The following is a 24873-nucleotide window of genomic DNA, read 5'->3' as shown; positions in this document are numbered from 1 at the left end:
TTTGCACATTGCAGGTTGAGCGTTGTGTAACATTCATGAGAGCTATAGAGAGCAGAGCAGATGGCTCCTTATGCTTATGAATTGCTCCCGCACCTACTTTTGTATCTTTATTGATTGGTGCGCAGTGCCGCTTCAAGTCAACCGAACACAAATTTGCATTGCTTTGATCGTTCCCTATAGATCTCACCTTCTCATATGCAGCCCCACGATTGGTCGATTATGTCCAATACCTGCATGTTATTGGTCAGACTTCTTTGGTTGTTTGTCCCATATGAACGATGCATATGGCTACCCTAAGTAATGGTAAACTTTTAATATATTCGCATTAAACATTCAACATTAATACTACAACCGCCGAAACACATAAATATGCTTTCTTTTGAATATGCAAAAAAACAAAATTTAAATGACGATCTGCCCAAGCATCCATTTTTTACTAAAAACCAAGTGGATGGTTTTCAAATAATTTCAGAGGAGAAGATGTGAAATCTATAACAAGGAAATAATGCAATACTCACCCGATAACGGCAAAACGGAGATACATAATAATAGTTGCTGGAGTCGCCAAACTTGATTCTGTGCTTGCAGGTTTTGGTTTGACCACATAGGGCACATTTCCTGCACAGTGTGAAAGAGATTGAATGCTTTTAGAAATATATTATACTTTAAACCTGATGGACATCGGAGGAGTGATTTAGGACTGTAAACTAACACTTGGGTGAATAACGAAAATATATATGAGGCACAGAGATATGAACTCCCTGAAACAAACACAGGGAAATCAAGACAAGGATTGGGAGGCAGGGTGGCACGGGTCAGATCAGGGGGACTTAAGGGTCTGATCACGATTCACTTACACGAGAGTCTGTGCCATCCTGCTGCCACAGGAAGCCCATCGGAACGAGAACAAAATCAACAAAAGGACACAAATACAGAAGGAAAGAATGACGAAAGAAAGTCATGCTGACAGGCTGTTCAGTACACGTGATCCACACAACACTTTTAAGCACAATGAAATAAAAATAAACAGCGGTATTAGAGAAACAGAGATTCATGAAAGTACTTTCTTTACAAATAATTGGCCTTGATACAGACTTTGTGTCAATGATACTCACTTGGGTCCTCCACACTCAACAGCAGACGCTTTGACGACTGGCAAAGGCTGGAATCCCACCGGCTCCACACTCAGTGTGTTCTGTTCCACCGCCTCCAGGATCGCAGACCCAAGCTGTGGATCACACAAACTACACATAAGCCATGCACAAAAAAAGTGTCCTAAAATGCCCTCTCTCTTTCATGTAGCACTTGGAAGCCAGATTAAATTTTGTCTGAATGAGTCATTTAAATTAACTGATTTAATAATTAATCATTACGCACAAGTTAACCCTTACCCCACCCAAAGGTTTTGATCAGAAGTCCAAAAAAAACTCTTAAAAAAACTGTTCTGTTACATGTGTGTACAGTTTTGTTGTATTTAACTGAAAAAAAAAACATGCTTTTTGTACTATAGATTTTTTGGTTCTATTCAAAAATATATGACACACAAAAGACTATAAGACTTTAGTTTTTTATCATACTACAATAATGTCTTTAAAAAATGACTGTGCTGTAAAATCTACATACATTCAAGACCATTAGCATAATTAAAAAAAAAATTATAATCAAGCCTAAAATACACCAGAAGACTTGTTTTGAAATGTTTATGCTTTATCACTGCTCATTTAAAAAGATGAGAGAGATAACACATGCACTCTTATGATCATCTACAGCATATTACAATATAAAGAAACCATAAAGTAAATGTTATAATTCATTAACAGCAGATCGTAAGCAATCGCTTGGCATAAATGAACGGTATTCACTGATAGCAAAATGCTCTTAAACAATGAACCAGGACACAACAACAGTCCCATATTTTTACTTTCAACGTGCAGCACTGATGTTTATTAAAATCACACTTTAGTGAAGTTTAATAATCACATTAAGTCATATTGCAATTCCTGTCTTCTCTATCCCCAAATTTTAGAACGCTTACAATTATAAATTAATTTTAAGACGTCAAGAACACTGACTGAAAAAATTAAAACCATGTGGTAAAAGTAGGAAATTTTCCCTCAATTTCCCTGTAAACGATAAAATAACCATAGCAGATCTATACAGGTGGAGCTGGGGAAGGTGGAGGGTTTCAGAGAAACTCTGAATGTGGAACCTCAAGTGAATGCTAGCCAGCCATATAAATGCAAGGCAGCAAGCTCATTGGCTGCATATGCAGCATTAACCAATCAAGTTGTGCCAAGTTGTTTAGTTTTCTGAATATCATCAGTTACATTAACAACCTGTCAGCCTGTGCCATCTATAGTTTCATGACTGAACTTTACATTAATCAACTTTTCCATTAGTCACATGCAGTGTAGTGCACTACTTATTTAACGTATTTTCCGCACTATAAGGCACACTTAAAAGCCTTTAATTTTCCCAAAAAACGACACTGCGCCTTATAATCCGGAGTGCCTTAAATATGGATCAAGGCGCTCTGTTAAAATGTCGACATTCCCTTTAGCAGAGCTCAATCTAGTGGATGCATTACACAAACCCAGTCAAACGTTTGACTGCAGTATCTTCTATTCCAGTGGTTCTCAACCTTTTTTTCCACTGGGCCGCATTATGGTCCAAGTGCAAGTCTCGCGGGCCGCACGCATATAATTTACATATTACGTCACCAATACAAACCAACCTGATTTATAATATTATAGCCCAAATATTATGATATCGAATCGATTAGATTAATTGAAAAAAAATATATAATTCTACTCCCCATAAATAAAACACCTGATGCTGTCGGGAGCTGAACAATTTGGGAAATTCAGCTCAATGTAGTAACAGCACAATGAAGTTGCAATTGTAAAGCCTGTGTTATACTTTCCGCATGAGCAATCCAGACGCGGACGTGACCAGTGCGCACGCGGACTTCTTCTATTTATACTTCCGAAAGCGTACGCTGATGGTCCGCTCTGCAACAAACATGCGAACAAACAATTTCCCAGAATTATTGCACATCGCTGTCTTTATATTCTTTATTGAGAGATTGCACCGTTTGATTGGCAATTGTGCTTTTGAAGCCTACTGACCATGCGCACCTGTCCATGCGGTCGTCTGCTCAGAGCCTCGGCACACACTCTCCGATGGCGATGTTTACGTCACGCCTACCTAGCGGTCCATAGCAGACTCGCGGATGCGGAAAGTTTAACAGAGGCTTTAAGACGCAGACTATAAGACGCGCACGGGAGCATGACCTGACACGCGCCATAGGCTACATTTGTGAACACACAATTTCTGCTATGTCGATCCAAATATGGAAAGCACTTTCAAATTTAATAATACGAGGTTCTCTCCAGAGATGTTTTGCCACATTACTTCAATTAAGGATGATTGCTGCGTTGTATATGGTGTTTCTATTTGCTTGAACTTCTTTAAGTGAGTTGCAGGGCAAACCGAAAATCCTCCTTCACTACATACTGCGACTATTCTTTTTTTGTATGTGTTCATTTGCTGGCATTCTAATAATCCGGTGCGCCTTAAAGTGCGGAAAATACTGTAATTAGAAAGCATTACTTTGGTTAATTACTTAACATTATGAACAGAATTTAGCTTTGTAACCTAGTTTCATACAGTTGACATTCATGTTTTTAGCAATTCATGAGTAGATTCAACCAGCAGAGAGCAGCTGGAGATCTGAGTTATTAGCTCAGATTCTCAACGATTAGCTGAGCTGTCACACTTGTATCATGCTCAATGAAGCAAATCATTTACAGAAACTAATGTCTATAAAATAAAGTAGAAGGAGGTGCTTCTAAGTTCTACCGAGGGATGACAGCAGAAGCATACCTCACTCTTAGAAAACGTCAGACATGGGTAGATGTCTTCTCTGTAAATGCGCTCGAGGAAGGAGCAGCTTCTCTCTAGGGTTGGCTCCTCTTTCCACACTTTGAACTCGTTGAAGAGCAGTGAATCCACCTAAGAAACAAACACATATTGTCAAAAATGCACACACACAATTTAATATCCCTAATTATAACACATATTTTAAAGTCCACAATGCTGGATGAAAGGAAATTGGTCAGGAAACTTTTATAAATGATCATAAACTGGGTGGCTTCAGTCAAAGTTCACTTTCATTATATGGAAAACAAAGCTCAGTATGTAATCTTTTAAAATCTTCTTTTGTGTTATACAGAAAAAAGTCGAACAGGGGTGTGTTTCCCCCAAGCATTGTAAGCCAACGATGATAGCAAGTTCTGTCATTACAGTTGGGGCTGCACAATTAATCAAATTTCTAATCGTGATTACAAGTATGGATGCCACAATTACATAATCGTCCAAAGTCCACTTATGTTATTCTGCATGATGTAGAATGCAATGGTTTGTTTTAAATATCTCTGTTTGTGTTCTACTGAAGAAACAAATTGTCACGTTCGGCGTTACAGGAACGAGGCGAGAGAACCAAGTGCAGGTATGTTTCTTTAATAAGGGTAATCCAAACGGGTAAACAAGCCAAGCAGGGTCAAAACCAGAATATCCAAAACAAAACACAAACAGGACAGGAACACAGGGCAAGGCAAGGCAAGAGTTGACGGACATGTAACGCTCAGACATCAAACAAGGACTCCGTAACAAAGACAGAAACAACCCGGGTATTTAAAGACAGGTGCAAACGATGTAAGACACTGTGACACAAATCACCTACATCTTAGATGCCCTGGGGGTAAGTACATTTTTGGGTGAACTATCCCTTTAAGATATTTTTTTTCTCTTTCTACATGTAACAGTTTTTCCATTGTTTTAGATTTTTTGACCCTTCGTTCTTAAATATATTTTGTCCAAGTTCTGAATTATATACTATATCTAAAATTCTGGAGAAAGCTGTCTATTTTAATCAGATTTCAGATCTGTCCACCTCAAAATATCTAATGACCTTTTGCTCTCTGTCAATAAAGGGAACTGTGTAGTTCTCCATTTTCTTACCAGGATTTGACACTATAGATTATATAATTATTTTAGAACATTTAATTCATTAGGTAGGGATTTGAGGCAATGTCATTATACTGTTTTCTTCCTATTTAAAGGACAAAAAAAATTCTGTGGAACTGTGAAATGACTCATCTTCTTCTTCTAGTGTTTGTGGGGTACCTCAAGGCTCCATTCTACGTCCCATCCTGTTTTCCTATATATGTTACCACTAGGTCCTATTTGTTTTTAAATGTGCTGTTTGGACAATATATTCAGTTATGTATGCTAGGGAGAATCGGCTACATATGAACTCTTTAGATAAAATACATTTGCTTGTGATTAATAAGACATCAATGGCTGACACAAAACAAAACCATGGATATAAGGGAAATTTCTGTGGGTGTGAGAGTGATTCTACACAAATATATGTTCACCACTAGATACAAACCTCTTTACACTCACGTACAATGGGTTGCGTCACTGCAACCTCCTGCTGGCTGCCCAACATGGCACTGCTCGTGCTCTTGTTTCGAGTGTGGCCTTTCTTAAAAGGGGCTTTGGGTCCGGGGGGCATTTCTTTGCAGGGGGATGTGGGAGAGGTTGACAGGACCAGAGTCTTCAATGCAGCTACTTCGGCCTGAAGAACATCAATCTGAGTCCAAAAGGAAAGACCGGTGAGATTTCAGGGGTTTAAAATCAGGTTTTTACAAAACATAACATTCTCAAAAAAATATATACAAATAATAATAATAATAATAATGGGTAATACCGCCACATGTACCACCGCTTTAACTGCAAGTCAGTCGCGTGTTAAAATCAATTGCGAAACTACTGCCAGGTGGCGCCAAGGGACGGATTGTGAACTGAATGTAATTGTAAAATGTTGGTCTGTTAATGGAGATGAAATGAGGAAGTAAAACAACAATAACATTTTAATATAACATCCTTAAAAACCATTAGAAAATTTACAGTGAGTTAATTTCAAAACGTGGGATAGTCCTAGGCTCATTTCGGTCCATTCTTGGTTTAAAAAAAAAAACATTTTTCTTGGTTTAAAAAAAAAAAGTCTCCATTTGCAGAGTGAAATGAGAACGGTCCAACATTTAGAAATAATTCTTATTAACTCTGTTATTATTCTTGATTTTTGTAACTGCTAACAGTTTGCATTTTCGAATTATGCCTTGTGTGTGACCAAAAATTTTGTATTTTCTGTTTCAGCTGTTTGATCGCGCTGGTGCCTCACGCACACATATTCGTTGGAAACAGTGCAGCCGTTCACCATGCCATGTGGTGCGAGCAGCGGTCCACTTTGGCATATTTTTGTTCATTATGATTTTTTTGAGTCGAATACTAAAACACGCGTGGACTACATAGCCTATTTTCAAATGGGCAACATCACGAATATGGAAACATTTGGATTTCTCCAGAATGAAAGAGACCAACCTTTCTTAATCAGTGTACAGACAGATATGTATTTCCCAAGAAGTTATATGTCAAAATAAAGGACAGGTGATGAATAACAAAGTAGTGCGTGACAAAAATGCTTTCTGTTTTATTGAAGGAATTTTCAAATATAAATTAAAATATGGGCCTAATATGTGAGAATATTGACATTTTGCATATAAATCCATACCTTTTCACTGTGTCTTTAGTAAATCATTAGTGATTTACTAACTGACATTAGTGTTTTTCTTTTTTTGTGTCAAAAGATGGTTTGTTCTAGTGCAAGTTGTTGGTAAATCTGGCCTATAAGATGTTATAAATAACCTCAGTTTAAGTTCAGTCTTCTGTTTTGCTGACACTTACAGACATTAATGGTTTAGTTTGTGGTTGATTAGATTTTTCTTCTCTGAACTTCACTGTATTCTCTCGTTTAGCTAGTTTATTTGTTATCATGTACAAAGTACTCTCTCATGTCAGCATAACTCACCTTTCCCAGTGCCTCCTTCAGTTGTTTTTCAGCAGTGGCTTGCTTCAGGTTTGCTTCGTGCACCATCTTATGAGCCTCCTGTTGACAACGTCACAGATCAGATCCACATTAAAAACAGACTCGTCTGCGAATAACCCACACCAAGAGACACCTCTACCACACCAGACCAGACTGGAGGAGCCTGGCAGAGCTGCCAGGTAGTATAGTAGGATGAGGACACTCAAGGACTTGAAATAAAAATAAAAGATGAGTGAAAAATGTAATAAAAAATGACATGAAAAAAATGTAATAAAATATGAGGATAGTATGAAATGCATAACAGAGAAGGAGAAATTAAACTTCAGAGCAAGTCACCCAAACACTCAGCACATCTGGTTTCATATTATGTGAAGATCAACAGAATGTATGTCATATTGTACATTGACCCTGTCCAAATGATTAGAGAAGCTTCAGTTGAAGTATTTGGAAGTGGACACTTGCCAGTTTGTTACGCACATAAAGTAAAATAAACATAACACCTTATTTCCAAGATGTGTAAAATGCAATAGAAATCTGTGAAGAATCTTTAAACTTTATTTAGCTTTATTAACCATCTTTACTGTATTCTGTAAATATAAACACATTGTGATATCGATGGATGCAACACACTCAAAAAAGTTGGGACAGAGGCAATGTAAAAGTGAAAAGTTGGTAATAATTCATGGTGCCGTTATTGGGTAAAACTACCAATGTCAGTCTTTGTCACAAAGTGGTAATCCACGACCCATCTTTGCTTGTAAATCTTTTCAAAAATAACATTTCTCAATGAAAGATTGCAAATAATTTAGCCACCCATCGTTTCTATGCAGATATGCTGTCAGGTTCTCTGGTGTGAAAGAAATTGGAAATGTGTGCTGTGGTCAGGAAAGTCCACATTTCTGCTCGTTTTTGAGAGGAACAGACATCGAGCTCTCCACACCAAAGACACAGGGACCATCTAGAGTTTTTTTAGCGACAGGTGCAAAACCCAAAATCTGTCACTGTATGAAAGTAGATCAGTGGCTAAGGCAAGCCTGACTTTCATATGTGTGAAGTTACTATTGAGGCCAAGGCATATATTGTACATGGATTGTACAAAGACATATGCTGCCAGACACATGTACATTTTTTCGGCATTTATTAACATGTCCCAACTTTTCTGGAAATGGGCTGCAGGGATGACATATTTTGGAAGGTGAATAATCCTTAAACACTGTAGCATTTTAGCACTTCCAGTACCATCGTCCTTAAGTCAAGTGTTTTTTTTCTTCTTTATTTTTATTATTTTATTTTATTTTATTTTTGTTCATATGCCTGAAATAAGGTCAGTGGTTAACACAAGCCCAGTCTATTTTCACATTTGTGACCCTGGAATATAAAACCAGTCATAAGTAGTATGGGTTTATTTGTAGCAATAGCCCACAATACTTTGTTTGGTTCAAAATTATCACATTTTCTTTAATACCAAAAATCTTTAGGGCATAAAGTTCATGTTTCATGAAATATTTTGTAACTTTCCTACTGTAATTATATCAAAACTTACTTTTAGATGAGTAATATGAATTGCTAAGAACTTAATTTGGACAACTTTAAAGTGCGATTTTCTCAATATCTGGAATCTTTTTTGCACCCTCAGAGTCCAGATTTTCAAATAGTTCTATCTTGGCCGAATATACTCATATCTGAAAAAACCATACATAATTTCCAAAAATGTACCCTTATGATTGGTTTTGTGGTCCAGGGTGACATTTTATTCTACAAAATAAAATACTTCAGGAATACCACAGGTTTTTTATTTATTTAAATAAAGTTTTTAGGTTTTATCTGTTTTGCTACGGCGTTTATCAACAGTTTGTTCAGTTGAACTTCAGTTTTATTATCAAAACAGCTAAAGCGATGTGAAGTGGATTAACATATGCTTTACCTTAGCTTTCATGGCACCCTAAAACCAAATCATGCAGTAAATCATTGCGAAATAGTTTCAGCTAGATAACTATCTGAATATCAATTTCTGGGAATGTTACAAAAGTTTGTTAAAAGGTCAGAATAGATGGGAGGTTTTGATGTGAACTGATTTACAACCCTGATAGCACACACACATCACCGGGGCATATTCAATGGGTGTGATTTTATGGACTATCATTTATGGGGCACCTGCTATACTATATATGTTTATGAATGTTCCTTTGTCTGTTTGCACTTTTATAAAACAAATTTGATATGTTCAATTCATTGTGAATATCAGATTTGTCCAAAAATATAAATAAATACACACAGTTTTAATAAATATACACTAACAATCAAAATTTGTGGCAATTTTGAAAGAAATTTATAATTTAATAAAAGTATATACTATAAAAGATTTCCATTTCAAATAAATACTGTTTTTAATACAGCCGTTTTCAATATTGATAATAATAATAATATGAAATGCTTCTTGAGCAGAAAATTAGCACATTAAGGGCCAGTTTTACTAACAACTTGTGTCAGCGCAAACGGTCTTTTGGCGTTGAAATTGTACAGGTCAGGTTTTACTAAAAACATGCAGTGACGAATCAGGGCTGAAAGGTTATTTTTACTTTCCTTTCCCTTTCAGACACAAAAGTTATAGGAGGAGAGTATTCAAACGAATCACGCAACGCGTTTTACTAAGGTTTGTGCTCGTCAAATTACTATTATTTTTGCCATTATTTAACACCCCAAAAAAGCATGTCTTAAACTACTTTGCGCTTGAAATGGCTGCATTTGTTGTTGCTAAGAGGAGGCACTTCAGTGAACAGGTAGCGTGTGATAGAACAGAAAGGTTTTTTTCCACAAATATTAATATTTAAAATAACAGAAGACTATAATTAATTAATTAATTAATGATTATTATTAACACATTATCCTAACATATCGTTTGCCAAGACATGTTATGTTTAATTTGCTTCAGGAAATAAAAGTTGACATGGAACCCTCAACTAGGAGTCAAGCAATACCAGGTCTATCAAAACTTCTAGCAAACCTTCATTTTTGGCCTTCGGTTCTTTTCAATGTGCTGTAGCTTCTTTGTTTCTATATTTTCTATTTGCGAATACGCAAATTGACGCTGCACTTTGTATATTGCATTAGTTGATATGTAAATGAGATGTTGCGTCTGTGTTCTTTAATTTGCGCATTGTTAGTAAATCACCTGCAGAAATTTCCACGCACATCTGCACGGTTTTGGAATTGCACTTTCGCGCTAATTTGCCTTGTTTAGTAAAACTGGCCCAATAATTATTTACATTACATATAGACGATGCTTTTTTCCAAAGCGACTTACAGTGCAGTCAGGCTACACATTTTTATTTTACCAGTATGTGTGGACCCTGGGAATCGAGCCCACATCCTTTTGTGCTGCTATTGCAATGCACTACCCCTGAGCCACAGGAAGGCTATTTCTAAAGGCTTTTGTGACACTGCAGAACGGAGTAATGACTGCTGAAAATTCAGCTTTGCCATCACATAGATTACATTCTATAATATATTTAAATATTTATTTTTTTTAAATTGCAATAGTATTTCACAATATTACTGTTCTACTGTAATCTTGATTAAATAAATGCAGCCCTGAGAAGACTTTCAAAAATCTCAAACTTTTAAATGGTAGTATATATAGAGGTTAAAATTTTTTTTAATTGCCATGTATTGTTAACATGGTGCTTGTAAATCAAAAAAAAGAAAGAAATATGATTCTTCTGTGTTCACAGTGACAAGTTTTAATTATCACATATATAAATATACCCACCATACAAATAATATAATTTCTATATTCACACTGTTACACTTTTAAGGCGAGCGTTTAAGTGTGGAGAGAGTGCCATTTTAGTTTTAGCTCTGGTTTAGTTCTGTACTGAATTATTTGTCTATTTGAGTTGACCCATCACAGTGCTGAGTGTTTAGAATAACTCCAGACGATCAAGTGCTTCCAGACACACACAGATCTGCTCTGTCATTTGGCAGAAGAAACCAAACAAACCTCAAAAAGGCTAGCAGTGAGTTCCTCCAGCTCCTGCCCCAGCTGGTCTCTCACTTTAGAAAGCCTCTCACACTCCTCGTCTTTTAACTTAAGCTCCTTCAGACACATGCAATGACATGAACAGAACATACAAATGAAAAACAGAACAGAAAAACAGGGAATGTATTTAGCGCATGACTTAAAAGGGTGGATGATATAACACTACAGTATTGTCTTAACAAAAAACTAAAAAGTACCGTAACACTTTAGAATGATGGTCCATTAGTTAATGTTAGTTAATTTATTAATTAACATGAACAATACATTTATTATTGTATTAATTAATCTTTGTTAATGTAAGTTAATGAAAATACAGGTATTCATTGTTAGTTAATGATTATGCACAGTGCATTAACTAATGTTAACAAGCACAACTTTTGATTTGAATAATGCATTAGGAAATTATGAAATTAACATCAATTAAGATTAATAAGAGCTATAGTTGCTTAGTTCATGTTAACTAAAGTAGTTAACTAAATTAACTAATGAAACATTATTCTAAAGTGTTACCAAAAGTACTATTGGAAAAACAATAAATGTATGGTTTCTTTTGGGCAACATTTTAATGACAACAGCAGATGCAAACAGCAAAATTTATTTATTCTGCAATAATGCAAAACACAGAAGATTTAAAGTAGGTTTAACTTATAAAAGAAAAAAACAACAAAAAAACGAATTAAAAAGCAAAAACTGTTCAACACATTCATAATAAGATAACCATAATAAGAACCATTATTAATAATTAAGAACCAATAATAATCGAAAAACCAAATCAACATATTGGAATGATTTCTGAAGGGTCAATTGACACTGAATACTAGATTAATTATTCTTAAATTGCCATTACAGGAATAAATTATATTTTAAAAATAGAATTGGAACATTAAAATAGAAAACATATATAGAAAATATTTTACTGATAGCATTAGATTAGGCTAATAATTAATGATTAATGCAATATCAAACACTTTAAAATTCAGTTACACTCAGACAGCTATTTAAAACTCATTGCAAATCCATGACATGTATACTCATTGTGTATGGAATTACATTTGGCTCAATAAAAATGAACGTAACTTTATAAAACCGAATGTAACTTTTTCAGAAACTATCAAAAATATGCCATTACAAAAGAAGAAAAACAAAATGAAAATGAAAATATATATATCTAAATAAACTCAGTCGCACAAATTTAACTGGCTCTTCAATTATGTTTCATTCTTTGTTAATGTTTTCAAAGATTAGTTTTCGCTAATCGTGGATTCTGAATGCATTGCCACAGATTTCACTTACGATTACGAGGATATTCGAAGAGCCTGTTAAATTTGTGCAACTGAGTAAATGTTTTTCATTTTCATTGTGTTTTTCTTCTTTTGTAATTGCATATTTTTGAAAGTTTCTGAAAAAGTTACATTCAGTTTATATAGTTTCGTTCATTTTCATTTTTAATTTAGGAGACAAAACTAAATGTTTAATCACTGTATTTTCAGATGAAATGACATACTTCTCTCTGGTGATGTGTAGCAGACTTCTATCATTTAGTTTGCACATATCCACACTTTTCTTATAATCAACTGTAGGCTCTAATTTAGATGTACCTGCATCCAATCAATAACCAATTAACAAAATCAAGTCTCCCATTTTTATGTTTGATTATCAGCTTCGATTAAATATAAATCGCATCATGTGAGAAAAGATCTGTTGCTATCTCAGTTATGTTGCAACTTTAAAATGTCAAGGAAACAATTAGTCTGACAGAAATCTTTCCAGTCCAGTTTTACAAACTTTAACTGATAAACTTTACTCTTTGCACTTATAAACTAATAAACTTCATCCATTGGACAATGCGCATACTTTTAAAAAAGACAGAGATTACATGTATTTAATAATGCAAAACCGACTAAAGCATGCTTAAAAAAAGAAAAACCTTAACAGACTAATGTGTAACAAACATTTTTTGTGCCAACAATAAATCTGAATTTCCACCCTGGTCGAAAATCTAGAACTGTGACTGAGTGGAACAAAAAAACTGCACCAATGCACCAATTCACAATTTTTGGTTTATATTTAGGAAACGGTTGTTGTCCGGCATTTGATGAACACATTTCTCTCTTCGCAAAACGGCTCTTTTGTGGATGTGCTGAGCTGCTTTGTTTAGATCATGTCACAATATTTCATAAATACTGATCATGTCTACTTTTGACTATCAGCATGAAACCTGGTCTACTCTGCTGCTTATTTTGGCCCAGAAACATCCACTTGGATAAGAAAATAATGACATAACCAGACAAACCTTTGTTTGACATGCCATTTAGGGGCAGGACTGTCTTATTGACGATAACATAATATAAAATTGAAATAAAAAAGTTATTATGTAGTTTACTGTTAGCATGCACGTGCATTCGCTGAACGTAATCAGTGTTGTTTGCGTTCAGTAGAAAAAGCACGCATGCAGAACATAAACAATGCTTATGTTCTTGGGTACTCTCCAAAAAGGTGGAAGACGGTAACTCGGGGAGAAGAATTACTGAAAAAATTAAGTTATTATTGTTTTCTTTGCACACAAAAAGTATTCTCGTAGCTTCGTAAAATTATGGTTGAACCCCTGATGTCACATGGACTGTTTTACCGATGTCATTGTTACGTTTCTGTGCACTGATCGTGGTAATATTCCTTGCTGTCTATGGAGGGTCAAAAATATCTCAATTTGTGTTCCAAAGATGAACAAAGTTCTTATGGGTTATGGGTCGAAAAGGAGAATTCACCAGTTTTAACCCAGCACTAGATATCTGTTCTGTCCTAATCAGAAGTGTGTGATAAAAGGTCTATTTTCAGAGTCTGGAAATTTGTTTGTGATGTTTGTAATTTCTCATTCGTTTAATGGATTTGCTAAATGAATAAATGGTAGATTTTAGATCTGTGAATGTTGTTGGGTTAGTGTCTCACCCGTTGTGCTTTGGTGAGCTCCTCCTTTAGCTTTTCGTTGCCTTTCTCTCTGACCTCCATAAATGATGGACTTCTGAGACGGGACAGACTGTCTGTGCTGAGGCACAGAACATCTTCTGCATCAGCTGATGGGACATTGCCATCCACTGCATCCACTGCAGGATCATTTCCACTGTGGAGGAGAAACATCAATTTGATTTAAGAACTTTCTATAAAAAGAGCTTTTATTGAAACTAAGGTGAGGGATATTTTATGGATAACTTTCAAAGAAAGTAAGAATTGTCCATTTTGAATTCAATAGGACTTAAACTACATCAGACCATCACAGATAAAAAGTTATTTGAATATATTATAAAACGTAATCTATTATTGTGACACAAAGCTGAATTTTCAGCATTACTCCAATCTTTAGTGTGACATGATCTTTCTGAAGATATACTAATAAAAAAAAATATATTTGCTGCTCACTTATATTGGTGCTCAGTTATTAAGAATGTTTTTTATTACGATCAATGTTAAAAAAAAACAGTTTCAGCTGCTTAATATTTTGTGGATTTGTTTTTTCAGGATTAGCTGCTGAGTAAAACGTTCAAAAGCTTATCTGCTGAATAAAAACATTAATTTCTGGTTGGAAATGATTTTGAGTCATTCACTTGATCACTTGTCATTTTTAACCCTGTATAACATGCAACGTCAACTGGTCCATACAAACTCCGCTGTTCTGCGCTCTAGCCAGAGAACACTCCCTTTGCTGGAACACGCGTCGGTTCTATTTCTAGCATGCACGCGTTTTCCGCGTGGCTCGAGCGCGCCTGAGACTCGAGTCTCAGTGTGCAAACTCCAACCTGTTAAATAGGAGCCGAAATAAAAAACGGACACGCCACGCAGCTGAGACGCTCACACAGCCAGTGTGTCACCGGCCTTATTTAAGGGAGAATGAGAACCGTTTCGCGGGGGATCCCAGGTGTGCAAAAAAAAATAAATAAAAATAATAATATTCGAATGTCAAATTTTCAAATTGAATACCAACCCACCGAACGAATATTCGGGTCCGTTCCATATTTATTTATTTTTAAATCTAACGAGAAAAAGAGCTAATGAGGCACACAGGTACAGCATTTCTAACAGTAGGCACTATGAATACGTACTTATTATCAGTCCATTCTTCATTAAAACTACGGTTCTCTGAATCAACTTTTCGCTTAAGGCTCTTTGAGAGTGCCATTTTTTCATTTAAATATATTGAGAAGGCCTTTCTTAGTGTTCTCTACAAACTACGACCTGCATGTGACAGTGATGGACAGCTTGACAGCCTCACAAATATGAATCCTAAAATATCGCTATCGCCCCCTGGTGGTTCGCTGCAGTACAGGTAATATGTAAATAAATAACATAAATTTGGAATTAGAAATAGTAGTATATCAAATAATAACATATTAGGATACAATTCGAATTGTATTTTATATTACGAGTATCTGGCCCTTACAGTGTCTGCAGAGAAAAATTCTGGCCCTTTGACAAATATAGTTGATGACCCCTGCTGTATGACATAACTTTCTACTCTGCAGCATAAAAGCAGATATTTTTAACGATACTGGATACACATTTCTTAAAATATCTTCTTTTATGTTCTATAAAGGAAGAAAAAAGTAAGAGCTTTGGAGTGACATGAGGTGTATTATACACACACACGCAATCTCCCTAGAACACAATTTTGATGAAAGAGACCCCTGACTGAGTGGAAAACCATGGAAAATGTTTTATTTAGGCTTGTTTTTAATATGGATTTTGTTTCCCAGACCTGGCAACCTGAACCTGAAGTGTTCACCTGCTGTTTGTGGAGTCTTACCCGCCATTAAGGAAGTCCTCTGTGCCCAGTTGACGGGGGGTCGAGTACACGGGCTGGGTGGGCAGCTGGTCAGCTCTGAAAGCATTGGGTGCATTCTGGCTAGAAGTCAAAGAGTGTGTGCGGTACAGTGAGCTGGGGGGAGCGTTGTGCTTTGGTGGGCTCGGGTCTACAATGCCATGAAGATCTGGGGTGGTGGGTGACGCCAGGTTCACCTCATGGAAACCTTCGAGTGGTTCACTGGCCATAGCCACAAATATCTTCAGACAGTGATCTGTGCAAACATCAGGAGAATAGGTAGTACAATTACAAGAGTAAATAAAAGCAAAATCCAGTGACTATGACCAAAACCATCTCATTAGGACACACACAATTACATATTTTGAAAAAAGATTTGTCAATGCTAATAGCTAACTTGCCCTGAATGATTATGTCAGTTTAATATAATACTAAAAATTTGTACAATAAGGCTTGTTTTTATTTGTTAACATTAGTGCTGAGTGACCAAGATCTTTTTCAGTTTGTCACAGTAACGATATAGATCAAAATATATAAAATAAAGTCCTTATGATATTAAATTATATTATACCATAAGATGGCACCAAAGGAATTTATCATAATTTCCGCGACTGTAAAAATATAACATAGGACGTAATATTACACAGCTCGGTCCATTGATCCATGCGGCGTGAGCTCTGAAACATTGTGGTGTTTGTTCTGCTTTCAGTGCATTTGACTTCCATTATATACGACTGAACACTGGTTCTCTCACTCTAAGTCAGTTACGTTGCTTCTGACGCTGTTTATAGCTATAGATTTGCAATGCAGAGAGACGTATATGCGATGCCCTTTCTTCTAATAAAAATAAAAATATTTAATCTTGTGAAAAGGGCCATAATAGGTGCCCTTTAACTAATATTTACAAAGGTTAAAAATGCAGTAAAATATATTGCTCCATGATAGGTCATGTTAGATAATGTATTAACTAATGTTTAACAAATGTGACCTTATAGTAAAGTGTTATCTACATAATTGTGTTTAATATCGCTGGACAAAGCACTGCACAGAATGACCCCAGAATATTATTATATATTAAAGGAACACTCCATTATTTTTGAAAATAGGCTCATTTTCCAACTCAAATAAAGTTTAAACAGTTGTGTTTTAACATTTTTGAATCCATTCAGCTGATTTCCGGGGCTGGCGGTAGCGCTTTTAGCTTAGCTTAACTTAGCATAGATAATTGAATCTGATTAGACTGTTAACATCTCGCTCAAAAATGTATTTTCCTATTTAAAACTTGACTCTTATGTAGTTATATTGTGTACTAATGTACTGGCTGCTATGGCTAGCAACTATACTCTCATTCCGGTGTAATAATCAAGGAACTTTGCTGCTGTATCATGGGCGAAGCAGGGTCAACGATATTCATTAGTACATGATGTAACTACAGAAGAGAAGTTTTAAATAGGAAAAATATCAAACTCTTTGGTAATTTTGGAGTGAGATGCTAACGGTCTAATCAGATTCAATGATCTATGCTAAGCTAAGCTGAAAGTGCTAATCCCAGACCTGGAGATTGGCTGAATAGATTCAAATACAGTAAAAAACGGTAAAACACAACTGTTTAAATCCAGGGGAGTTGAAAATTAACCTATTTTCAAAATAGTGGAGTGTTCCTTCAGATCATAACCTGTGGAAACATTATTATAACAGGAGAGAAATGTGAACATACCATTGTGATGAAGTGATGTGTAAAGCTTTAGAACACAAGTCAGCAGGAAGAGCAGAACAAAATTTCTCCTCATAAACCGCGTCTGGTTCCTGATTTGTCTTCACCTACAGACAAAACAAGGATAAAAACGTGACATGATGTAAAGTGACATACAGCCAAGTATGGTGAATTCCGAGTATTCCCATATTTCCCATTGAGGGTGGAGGGAGTGCTGTACATTTACTCCTCCCACCACAGATAAATAAAAAGTGAGTAAAGCCCAAGAAATAATGGCAGAATTATGAGCAAAATAAAAGAAATCAGAGGATAAATTGCAACGACCACTCACATTTAAATGGATGGTTCACCCAAAAATGTAAATTCTATCACCAATTAGGTTACTTATCTTCATGTCGTTTTTAAACCAATAAGACTTCAAAACCCAAATAAACGATTTTTTTATATAAAAAAAAAAATCTGTCCCTATATTGATAGTTTGTTTAACCAAAAGTTTGTGAAAGGGCCTTTTAAGCTGTGTCAGAAGAAATTTTAACACTCATTTAGAAGCAGAGATTCCATTTACCACATTTGATGAGCTCCACGTATGTGTACTAATAAATGTTCATAAAGTATGTGAGTAACTAAATTTATTCTAATCATCATACAAGGGGATTATGTCTCAGAAGACTTGGATTAAACAGCTAAATTCATATGGATTTCTTTTACAATGCCTTTTTGAAGTGTCCAATTTTTGGAGGAATGGACTTTCAACAGAAGGACAGAAATTTCATGTCATGTATTTAAATTTAAAATACCTTCATTTGTGTTTCAAAGATGCGTGAAAGTCTTTCTGGTTTGGAATGACATGAAGAGGAGTAAATGATTATAGTAATTACACAACCACGGAACAGAAGGAAGTATAGGAATGCAGTGACAAAATTATGTGATACTAATGAAAACGCTTTTATGAGCTTGTTCTATATCTATAGTCCAGCTCTACTGATTCTAGACATTCATCATTCATCTTCTTCCGATGATGCATTTAAATACTATTGTGTAATGTGGGGATAGATATTTCTTGATGCTTCTCCATGTAAGGTCAATAAAATTATAATGTTGTAAGTTCCTGAAAAACATTAATTCAGTTCAGTGTGTCAAAATGTTTCATTAATCATGTATGCCATAAATGAATAAACTCAGTATTTAGAGAACACTATGTGCATAAGCATATATCTAGGCATTAGCGTTCAAACTCTGGGAGTGTGTTGTACTCATGAACACTAATAAACTGAACCGATATCTGATAGGTTGGATCTGTTCACTCATCAAATATTGAGTCCTGCTGCTGCTGGAAGTAGTCCAGCTTATCTACACAAGCTCTTACTTTCACCAGTGGAAAATCACTAGTTATCTGTAGCACAAGTGTTAACGACCTCTCGAATGGATCATGCGTTGCTCCACGGACAATGACAGCCTTCATCACAGGCTTTTGTAAGACACAGAGGTGGACATGCGTAGTGCGTACCTTTGATCCTTAATCAAATTCATTGACTCATTACGTGAAAAGATTCTTTTTACGAATTTAAAACGCTTCACACCAATCAAAAATGCCATTCCATTATTTTGGAAAAATTCGTAAAAATTAGAGCTCGACCGATATGGGTTTTTGGGGGCCGATAAAGATATTAGGGAGTAAAAATAGAGAGATGACATGATATATCAGCCTATATTCTTTAGTGTAGGCTATATTATAATACAGTATAGTCAAAAGTTTGGACACACTTCCCATTCGTACTTTTTTTTTTACAATTTTAAATCTATTTTTCCCCCTACTTAAAATCAATATTCAGATGACAAAGAAATTGTTCAAAACAAGATTTAACTTTATTTTGTTTTGATTGTACCTTCTATGATTTTGATGGTTAAAGTGCAATCAGAAACAACAAGCCAAAAAGACAAGATGGCAGGCCCTGCCATTGTAAACAGTGAAAACATTACATAACATAAAATCTAACAACATTGTTATCTTAAATGTTATATCGTAAAATGTTTGTAAGTCTGTCAGAGGTCTTCACTATAGTTTTTTCTTCATGGGAGCCACACTGATTGGGGAAGTCAATCAGAGAGCCACTTTTACCGCAAAGTATCAAAAGTTACATCTAGTGTGATTTTATTAATGGGTTATGTTATAGCCCTGCTTGTTTTTTTTTATGTTTTTATGAAATATCTGTGTTGACTGCAGTATCACATCATCATATTGTTTACTGCCATGTGAGCCACAAAAGTAAAGCTTGGCGAGCTGCGAAATGATAACACTGCTGCAGGTTGCTTTTTGGTAGATGTGCTTGTGCTGCCGCGGTCGTCTTCATTTCGTAGGGTGTAACATCTCTCTCACTTGGCAGCATGTCTCTGTCAGACGCTCAGGGGAGGGCTGAGCCCACTCGGAAATACGAGAGCCCCAAGTGGAGCATCGGCAGATGTTAAAAACTAAACCGATTTTCATTCAAACAAATCGATGTAAATTACACATTCGAGTTAATCGTACTTGTACCGTATAGAATACAGAATTTATACAAAAACACATTTTTTTGCAATGATAACTCATAACTTATAATGATGTGAGAAATATAGGCCTGTGTAGTGGAGGCAGGGTATTTAATAATTTAACAATAAACTTTATTATTCAAAATGAGTCTGACATCAGTGCACTTAACAGTAGACTTATCTTCACTACAAATAACTTAACACAAATAGAACAAAATATATACAACTTAAATTAAGAAATTAAACAAGGTAACTGTGTGGGGCAAGCAAGCTACTGCCAAACCAGGCAGGTTTACAGGAAGCATAGCTTTTCCTATATATATATTTCGAAAAATCTCAGAATCGATGTTGAATCATTTCTCAATTCGCGATGCATCGATTTATTTTCCCAGCCCTAGTATGTACGGACCTGTTTTTTATTTATTCATCAAAACTAATATAAATTCCATGAAATTCCACATTATACAGTTAATTCCATTTTTATGACTGGATTCCACAATTCGGGCCATGACTTCTAGCATCGCGGAAATCATTGGGCCCCACTAATTTATCAAACTTAAGAAAATATTAAATTGAACCTAGGAGCTTCTTACAAACTTCAAAGAATTTAGCATAAAAAAAATCTCTTAACTTCTTTCTTAAGATTATCATGAATCTGGCCCATGATGAACTAACAAAGTTATCAGATAAATGTTAGTTAGTAGCCTCCATCCATTGATTTTCCCCATATCTTCTGGTACATGTACAAATAAATCTAACAGTGTCTGTTTATGTATTGTCACAGGGTGGCTTTAGATCATCTTGAGAAACCAATGTCGGATGAACACACTCACCTACATCTGACTGCACAATATGAGTTTATGCCTCCAGAAGATGGACACAGACAGTATTTGTAATACTGAGATTAAATTAATGCTGTAGTCTGTGGACATTTCTGTGAGTCTGAGTGTGTGCAGCTCAACACATGTTGTGGAGCTCAATGTTGGTTACTGTGTTAATGTGGCTTGTGTGTCTGTTAAAGAAAAAATAACATGGATCACAGAGACCGCAGGATTCTTTTCACAGCAGACAAGAAAAATACATAGAAACTGCACAGACCCAACTTAATTGCATGTAAATCACCCTAAATGTCCAAGCAAACACACAGGAATATGCTAGCAACCACCAACACTCTAGCAACCTCATGGTAACACGCAGCAATGTCCCGTCAACCAGGGAAGTGCCAGTATATTAAAAACAGACTAGTCAGTGGGTTCATGAAAGCACTGTATAATTATTCTCGATCCTGGATCTGACTCGAGACTCTTTGGATAAAACCAAAACCTCTGGACCATCTGTGTCAAAGCAAAAAAGCAAAAAATAAATACATTTTTAAATATGTTAATATAAAAATTACAAAAGTTTTCTTTAAATAATGTGAATTAAACTACGGATGCACAATATTATCGGACCAATATCAGAATCGGCCGATAATGGCTTTAAATGTAAATATCGGCATCAGCCTGATATGAAAAATGATGCCGATATGTCTTGCTGATAAGAGGAATACATTAACTCAAATATGCACATTCACACAGACAACGTTTTTGCACTTAAAACATTAGATAAAGCACAAAGTGTGCATGTGTGTGTGTTTGTGGGGGGTGTCTTTTAATTTGACAGTTGAAATGCTGTGAAATGATGCACTACATTCACATTGGTCAAACTGTCGGTCATTGTCGCGTTGGGGCGGGTTAAGAAATTGGCATTTTATTGCGGGACGGGTCACTAAAAACTAAATTTTTACAAATACATTTATGTTGCATGTAATTTAGTGGTGGAAATTTTGATTCTTTACAGAGATTCGTTGATTTTCAGGTCGTTCACCAAAATGATTCATTCACTGATTCGTTCAGTGACCATTTCTTCATATTACACAAATACGCCAGCAGTTGGCGAAAAAGAGTGTCTTATGTGTTATGTCTTAAGTCAACCAACAAATTTACTTGTGGCAAAAACTGATTTGGCTTTATTAAAGTGTGTGCATGATCGCATTAAATAGTCTAAATAAATTGTTCAGACTATCAAAGCACAAGGTTTTATTCGGGGATTAAACGTGGAGTTACGTTCTGTATTCCAAATATGAAAACAAGCGTATGTGCACCAATAACTGCGCTTTGTATCTGCTGATTGCTGATCGAGATTTACATGCATGGGCGACTGACCCTGACCCTAGATACTCTCATTCATTTCATTCACGAACGAGATGTATCAGTTCATTCAACTCTTTCACCTAGAATATCGTATTCGTTCACTACATTCAACAAATCACATGGTCCATCACATCTTGAGCTTTGACAGGATGAAACAGTTCACAGAGCTGTTCACGAGCTGCGCATGCGCTTCTAATAGCGCAGCACTTGCGCGCTGCTGTGGGAGGAACTTCATTGAACGAGAAATGAGTCTTTTACTGTCTATGGTCATTGAATTATGTAAACGAGAATGATTCGTTCACCTAAAAGATTTGTTCACGAACGAACCATCATAGTGTAATTACCTATATCCTATATGAAATATCTGGAATAGATATTTTCATATTTTATTAGGTTCTTTGATAAGGTTACGATACGAAGGTATAAGTAGGAACGTAACTTCCGTGTGTCCCGATGCGCGGGGTGGGTCGGAGCGGGTCAAGAAATTTAGGCAGGCCAAATAATTTCATAAAAGCGGGACCCGCGGGTTGGAAAAGAACCCGACCCGCGCATCACTAGTGCAAATTTAGCAGTCTACCAGTTTAAGCTCAGCACACTATAAAGATAAAATATTTAAACGTATATAAACTGGTTACCTGTTAGCTAATGGTTAGTTGACAATCACAAACCCTTACTATACTGATCACTATTTATTTTTATTTATTTATTTGACAGACAAGGTCTAGTGCAACTTTTCAATGCAGCATTAGTCTATCAGCATTTGAGTTCTCTAGGAACTGAACCCATGACCACAGTGTTTTCGAGCACCATGCTTAACTAGTTGGGCTACAAGAACCACCCAAAACACCTAAGCATCACGGCAGACAGCTTGACACAAAATTGATACAATTATTAATGGATGGAGAAGCTGTGCTGTAATGGAAGACATGTGTTTTATTCTATGCTGACACATGCACATCCTCATTATTAGCCCAGCATTGAACATCTCCCAGGAACAGGCCTGAGGTTCTTCAGATCCATCTGAAAGCCTCCCGCAATAACAGCACTTAGGATCTGCTGTGTTCTCACGTGTATTCTTAAACTGGACAGTTAACACCTTTGAGCTATACTGGTTTCGTCTTCTTTGGGAGATGTGGTATACGACACACTTACAACACTACAGTAGATTATTGCAAGTGCACGGTCACCAGGACATGGATCAGGTATCGGCCTGACCTGAAGGCATTCAACCCCCACATGCGGTTTACTACACAGGGCATTGACAGGATGAGAGGCTGGACAAATTCCCTCAGCAGCTCCTCATAGCTGATACTGTTAGTACACTATAGTATGCTGCATGCATACTGTCATAAGGTTATATTAAGCTTTCAGAAGAAGGTGGACCAGAAGTGCTGGATGCAGAACCAACACCATATTGTGTTAAAAATACATCTGCTATCTTTGCATGTGTGTGTTTGCTTGTAGAGGTGGATGAAGGTCTTAAAAATAAGCTGTCATATTATTATATGCCTTCAACAGCCCTGAATAGCAAGACATTGTAATAAAAGCACTGCATGTCAAAGATATAAACTCCTTATGAATAATGCATCAAAGCCTCATTAACATAATGACATAATACGTTTGATATGGGATTTGATGCAGTAAATAAAAGCAACAATCGTTGTTAAAAGCGCAAGATGGCTGTCTAATAATGTATGTAACGTTACACTCACATGTCCTGAAGGGATTGTGTGTCTGTCATGTATCCCGCTCCTCCGTCAAGGAAATACACGAATATTAATACATCAACGCTTGCACGATCACACAGCTCGCGCTTCTCCTCTCACGACGCATGTTTCTCTCGTAATAAATTAGTTTTCGGTTAACGACAGTAACCAGGGCAAGACAAAGACACAACAGAGCCACCGGCTGCCACCATCCCACTTCATGATCGCGCTGTTGGAAATACGATTCCTACTATTGCGACGGTTTGGCTCATTAATATTAATTAGATCGGGTGCCAGGCACGTTATCTAATTAATATTGATAAGATAGTACCTTTGTTTATTCGTCAGCTGTACAGGGCCCGCCTACCAAAGCATTCCTTTCAGCCAATCAGAAAGGCCTAATGATTGACCACGACGTTACCTAATTAATATTTCAGGAGCGGGTTTATCCTCTCGTTCACCGTAGTACGGCTGGTCCTGTCAGATTAGGCGGAGGCTCATCAGACCGGCTCACGCAAGCGCTGTTAAATCGCTTCCGTGACAAAAAAATGAAGACTCTAAGGTAATAATAAACATAAAACAAAAGTTACTTAAATTATGCTAAAATAAGTATAATGTCGACGGTGTGGCTGTTTGTTTGGGATTATCATTTGAACAGCAGCGCCGCGCATAGGACCATTTAAAATCTAAATCGGTGATTAAAAGGGTCATATGATGCTGCCAAAAAGAACATTATTTGGTGTAATGACATTTTTATGCGGTTTAAGTTTCAAAAAACACATTTCCACGTACTGTTATGCAGCCGAGAAGTGGTCAAGTGTTTAAGAGAAATCCTATATTCGACCAAGACCCCCGAAACACACTGGGACATAACAGCCATAAAATAAACATAGACAGACATCAACAAGAATCACTTTATTAACATGCAATT

General features: G+C 36.2%; 1 protein-coding gene across 8 annotated transcripts in view; it reads right to left on the bottom strand.

The window, feature by feature from the left end:
• The window catches only part of LOC127955970 (rab-3A-interacting protein-like), a 29605-nt gene extending 5406 nt beyond the window's left edge, over positions 1 to 24199 (bottom strand). The window contains exons 1-11 of one of the 8 annotated variants that reach the window (XM_052553687.1): positions 23949 to 24199; positions 17522 to 17625; positions 15790 to 16060; positions 13941 to 14112; positions 10956 to 11051; positions 6938 to 7015; positions 5474 to 5659; positions 3886 to 4014; positions 1116 to 1228; positions 858 to 878; positions 519 to 618 (exon numbers count right to left, since the gene is read on the bottom strand). In XM_052553687.1, coding sequence (XP_052409647.1) covers positions 519 to 618; positions 858 to 878; positions 1116 to 1228; positions 3886 to 4014; positions 5474 to 5659; positions 6938 to 7015; positions 10956 to 11051; positions 13941 to 14112; positions 15790 to 16060; positions 17522 to 17594 — 1239 coding nt within the window. In that variant the 5' untranslated portion in view covers positions 17595 to 17625; positions 23949 to 24199. Of the gene's footprint in view, positions 1 to 518; positions 619 to 857; positions 879 to 1115; positions 1229 to 3885; positions 4015 to 5455; positions 5660 to 6937; positions 7016 to 10955; positions 11052 to 13940; positions 14113 to 15789; positions 16061 to 17521; positions 17626 to 23948 lie in introns of all 8 variants that reach the window. The other 7 variants (XM_052553684.1, XM_052553686.1, XM_052553685.1 and 4 more) reach the window with 7 other exon arrangements.
• Between the last annotated feature and the right edge of the window lie 674 nt (positions 24200 to 24873).

The sequence above is a fragment of the Carassius gibelio genome, chromosome B4, assembly GCF_023724105.1.
Source record: "Carassius gibelio isolate Cgi1373 ecotype wild population from Czech Republic chromosome B4, carGib1.2-hapl.c, whole genome shotgun sequence".
In the NCBI taxonomy this organism is placed as follows: Eukaryota; Metazoa; Chordata; class Actinopteri; order Cypriniformes; family Cyprinidae; genus Carassius; species Carassius gibelio.
The sequence above is the reverse complement of the archived record's forward strand: the minus strand, read 5'-3'. Positions and strand labels throughout refer to the sequence as shown.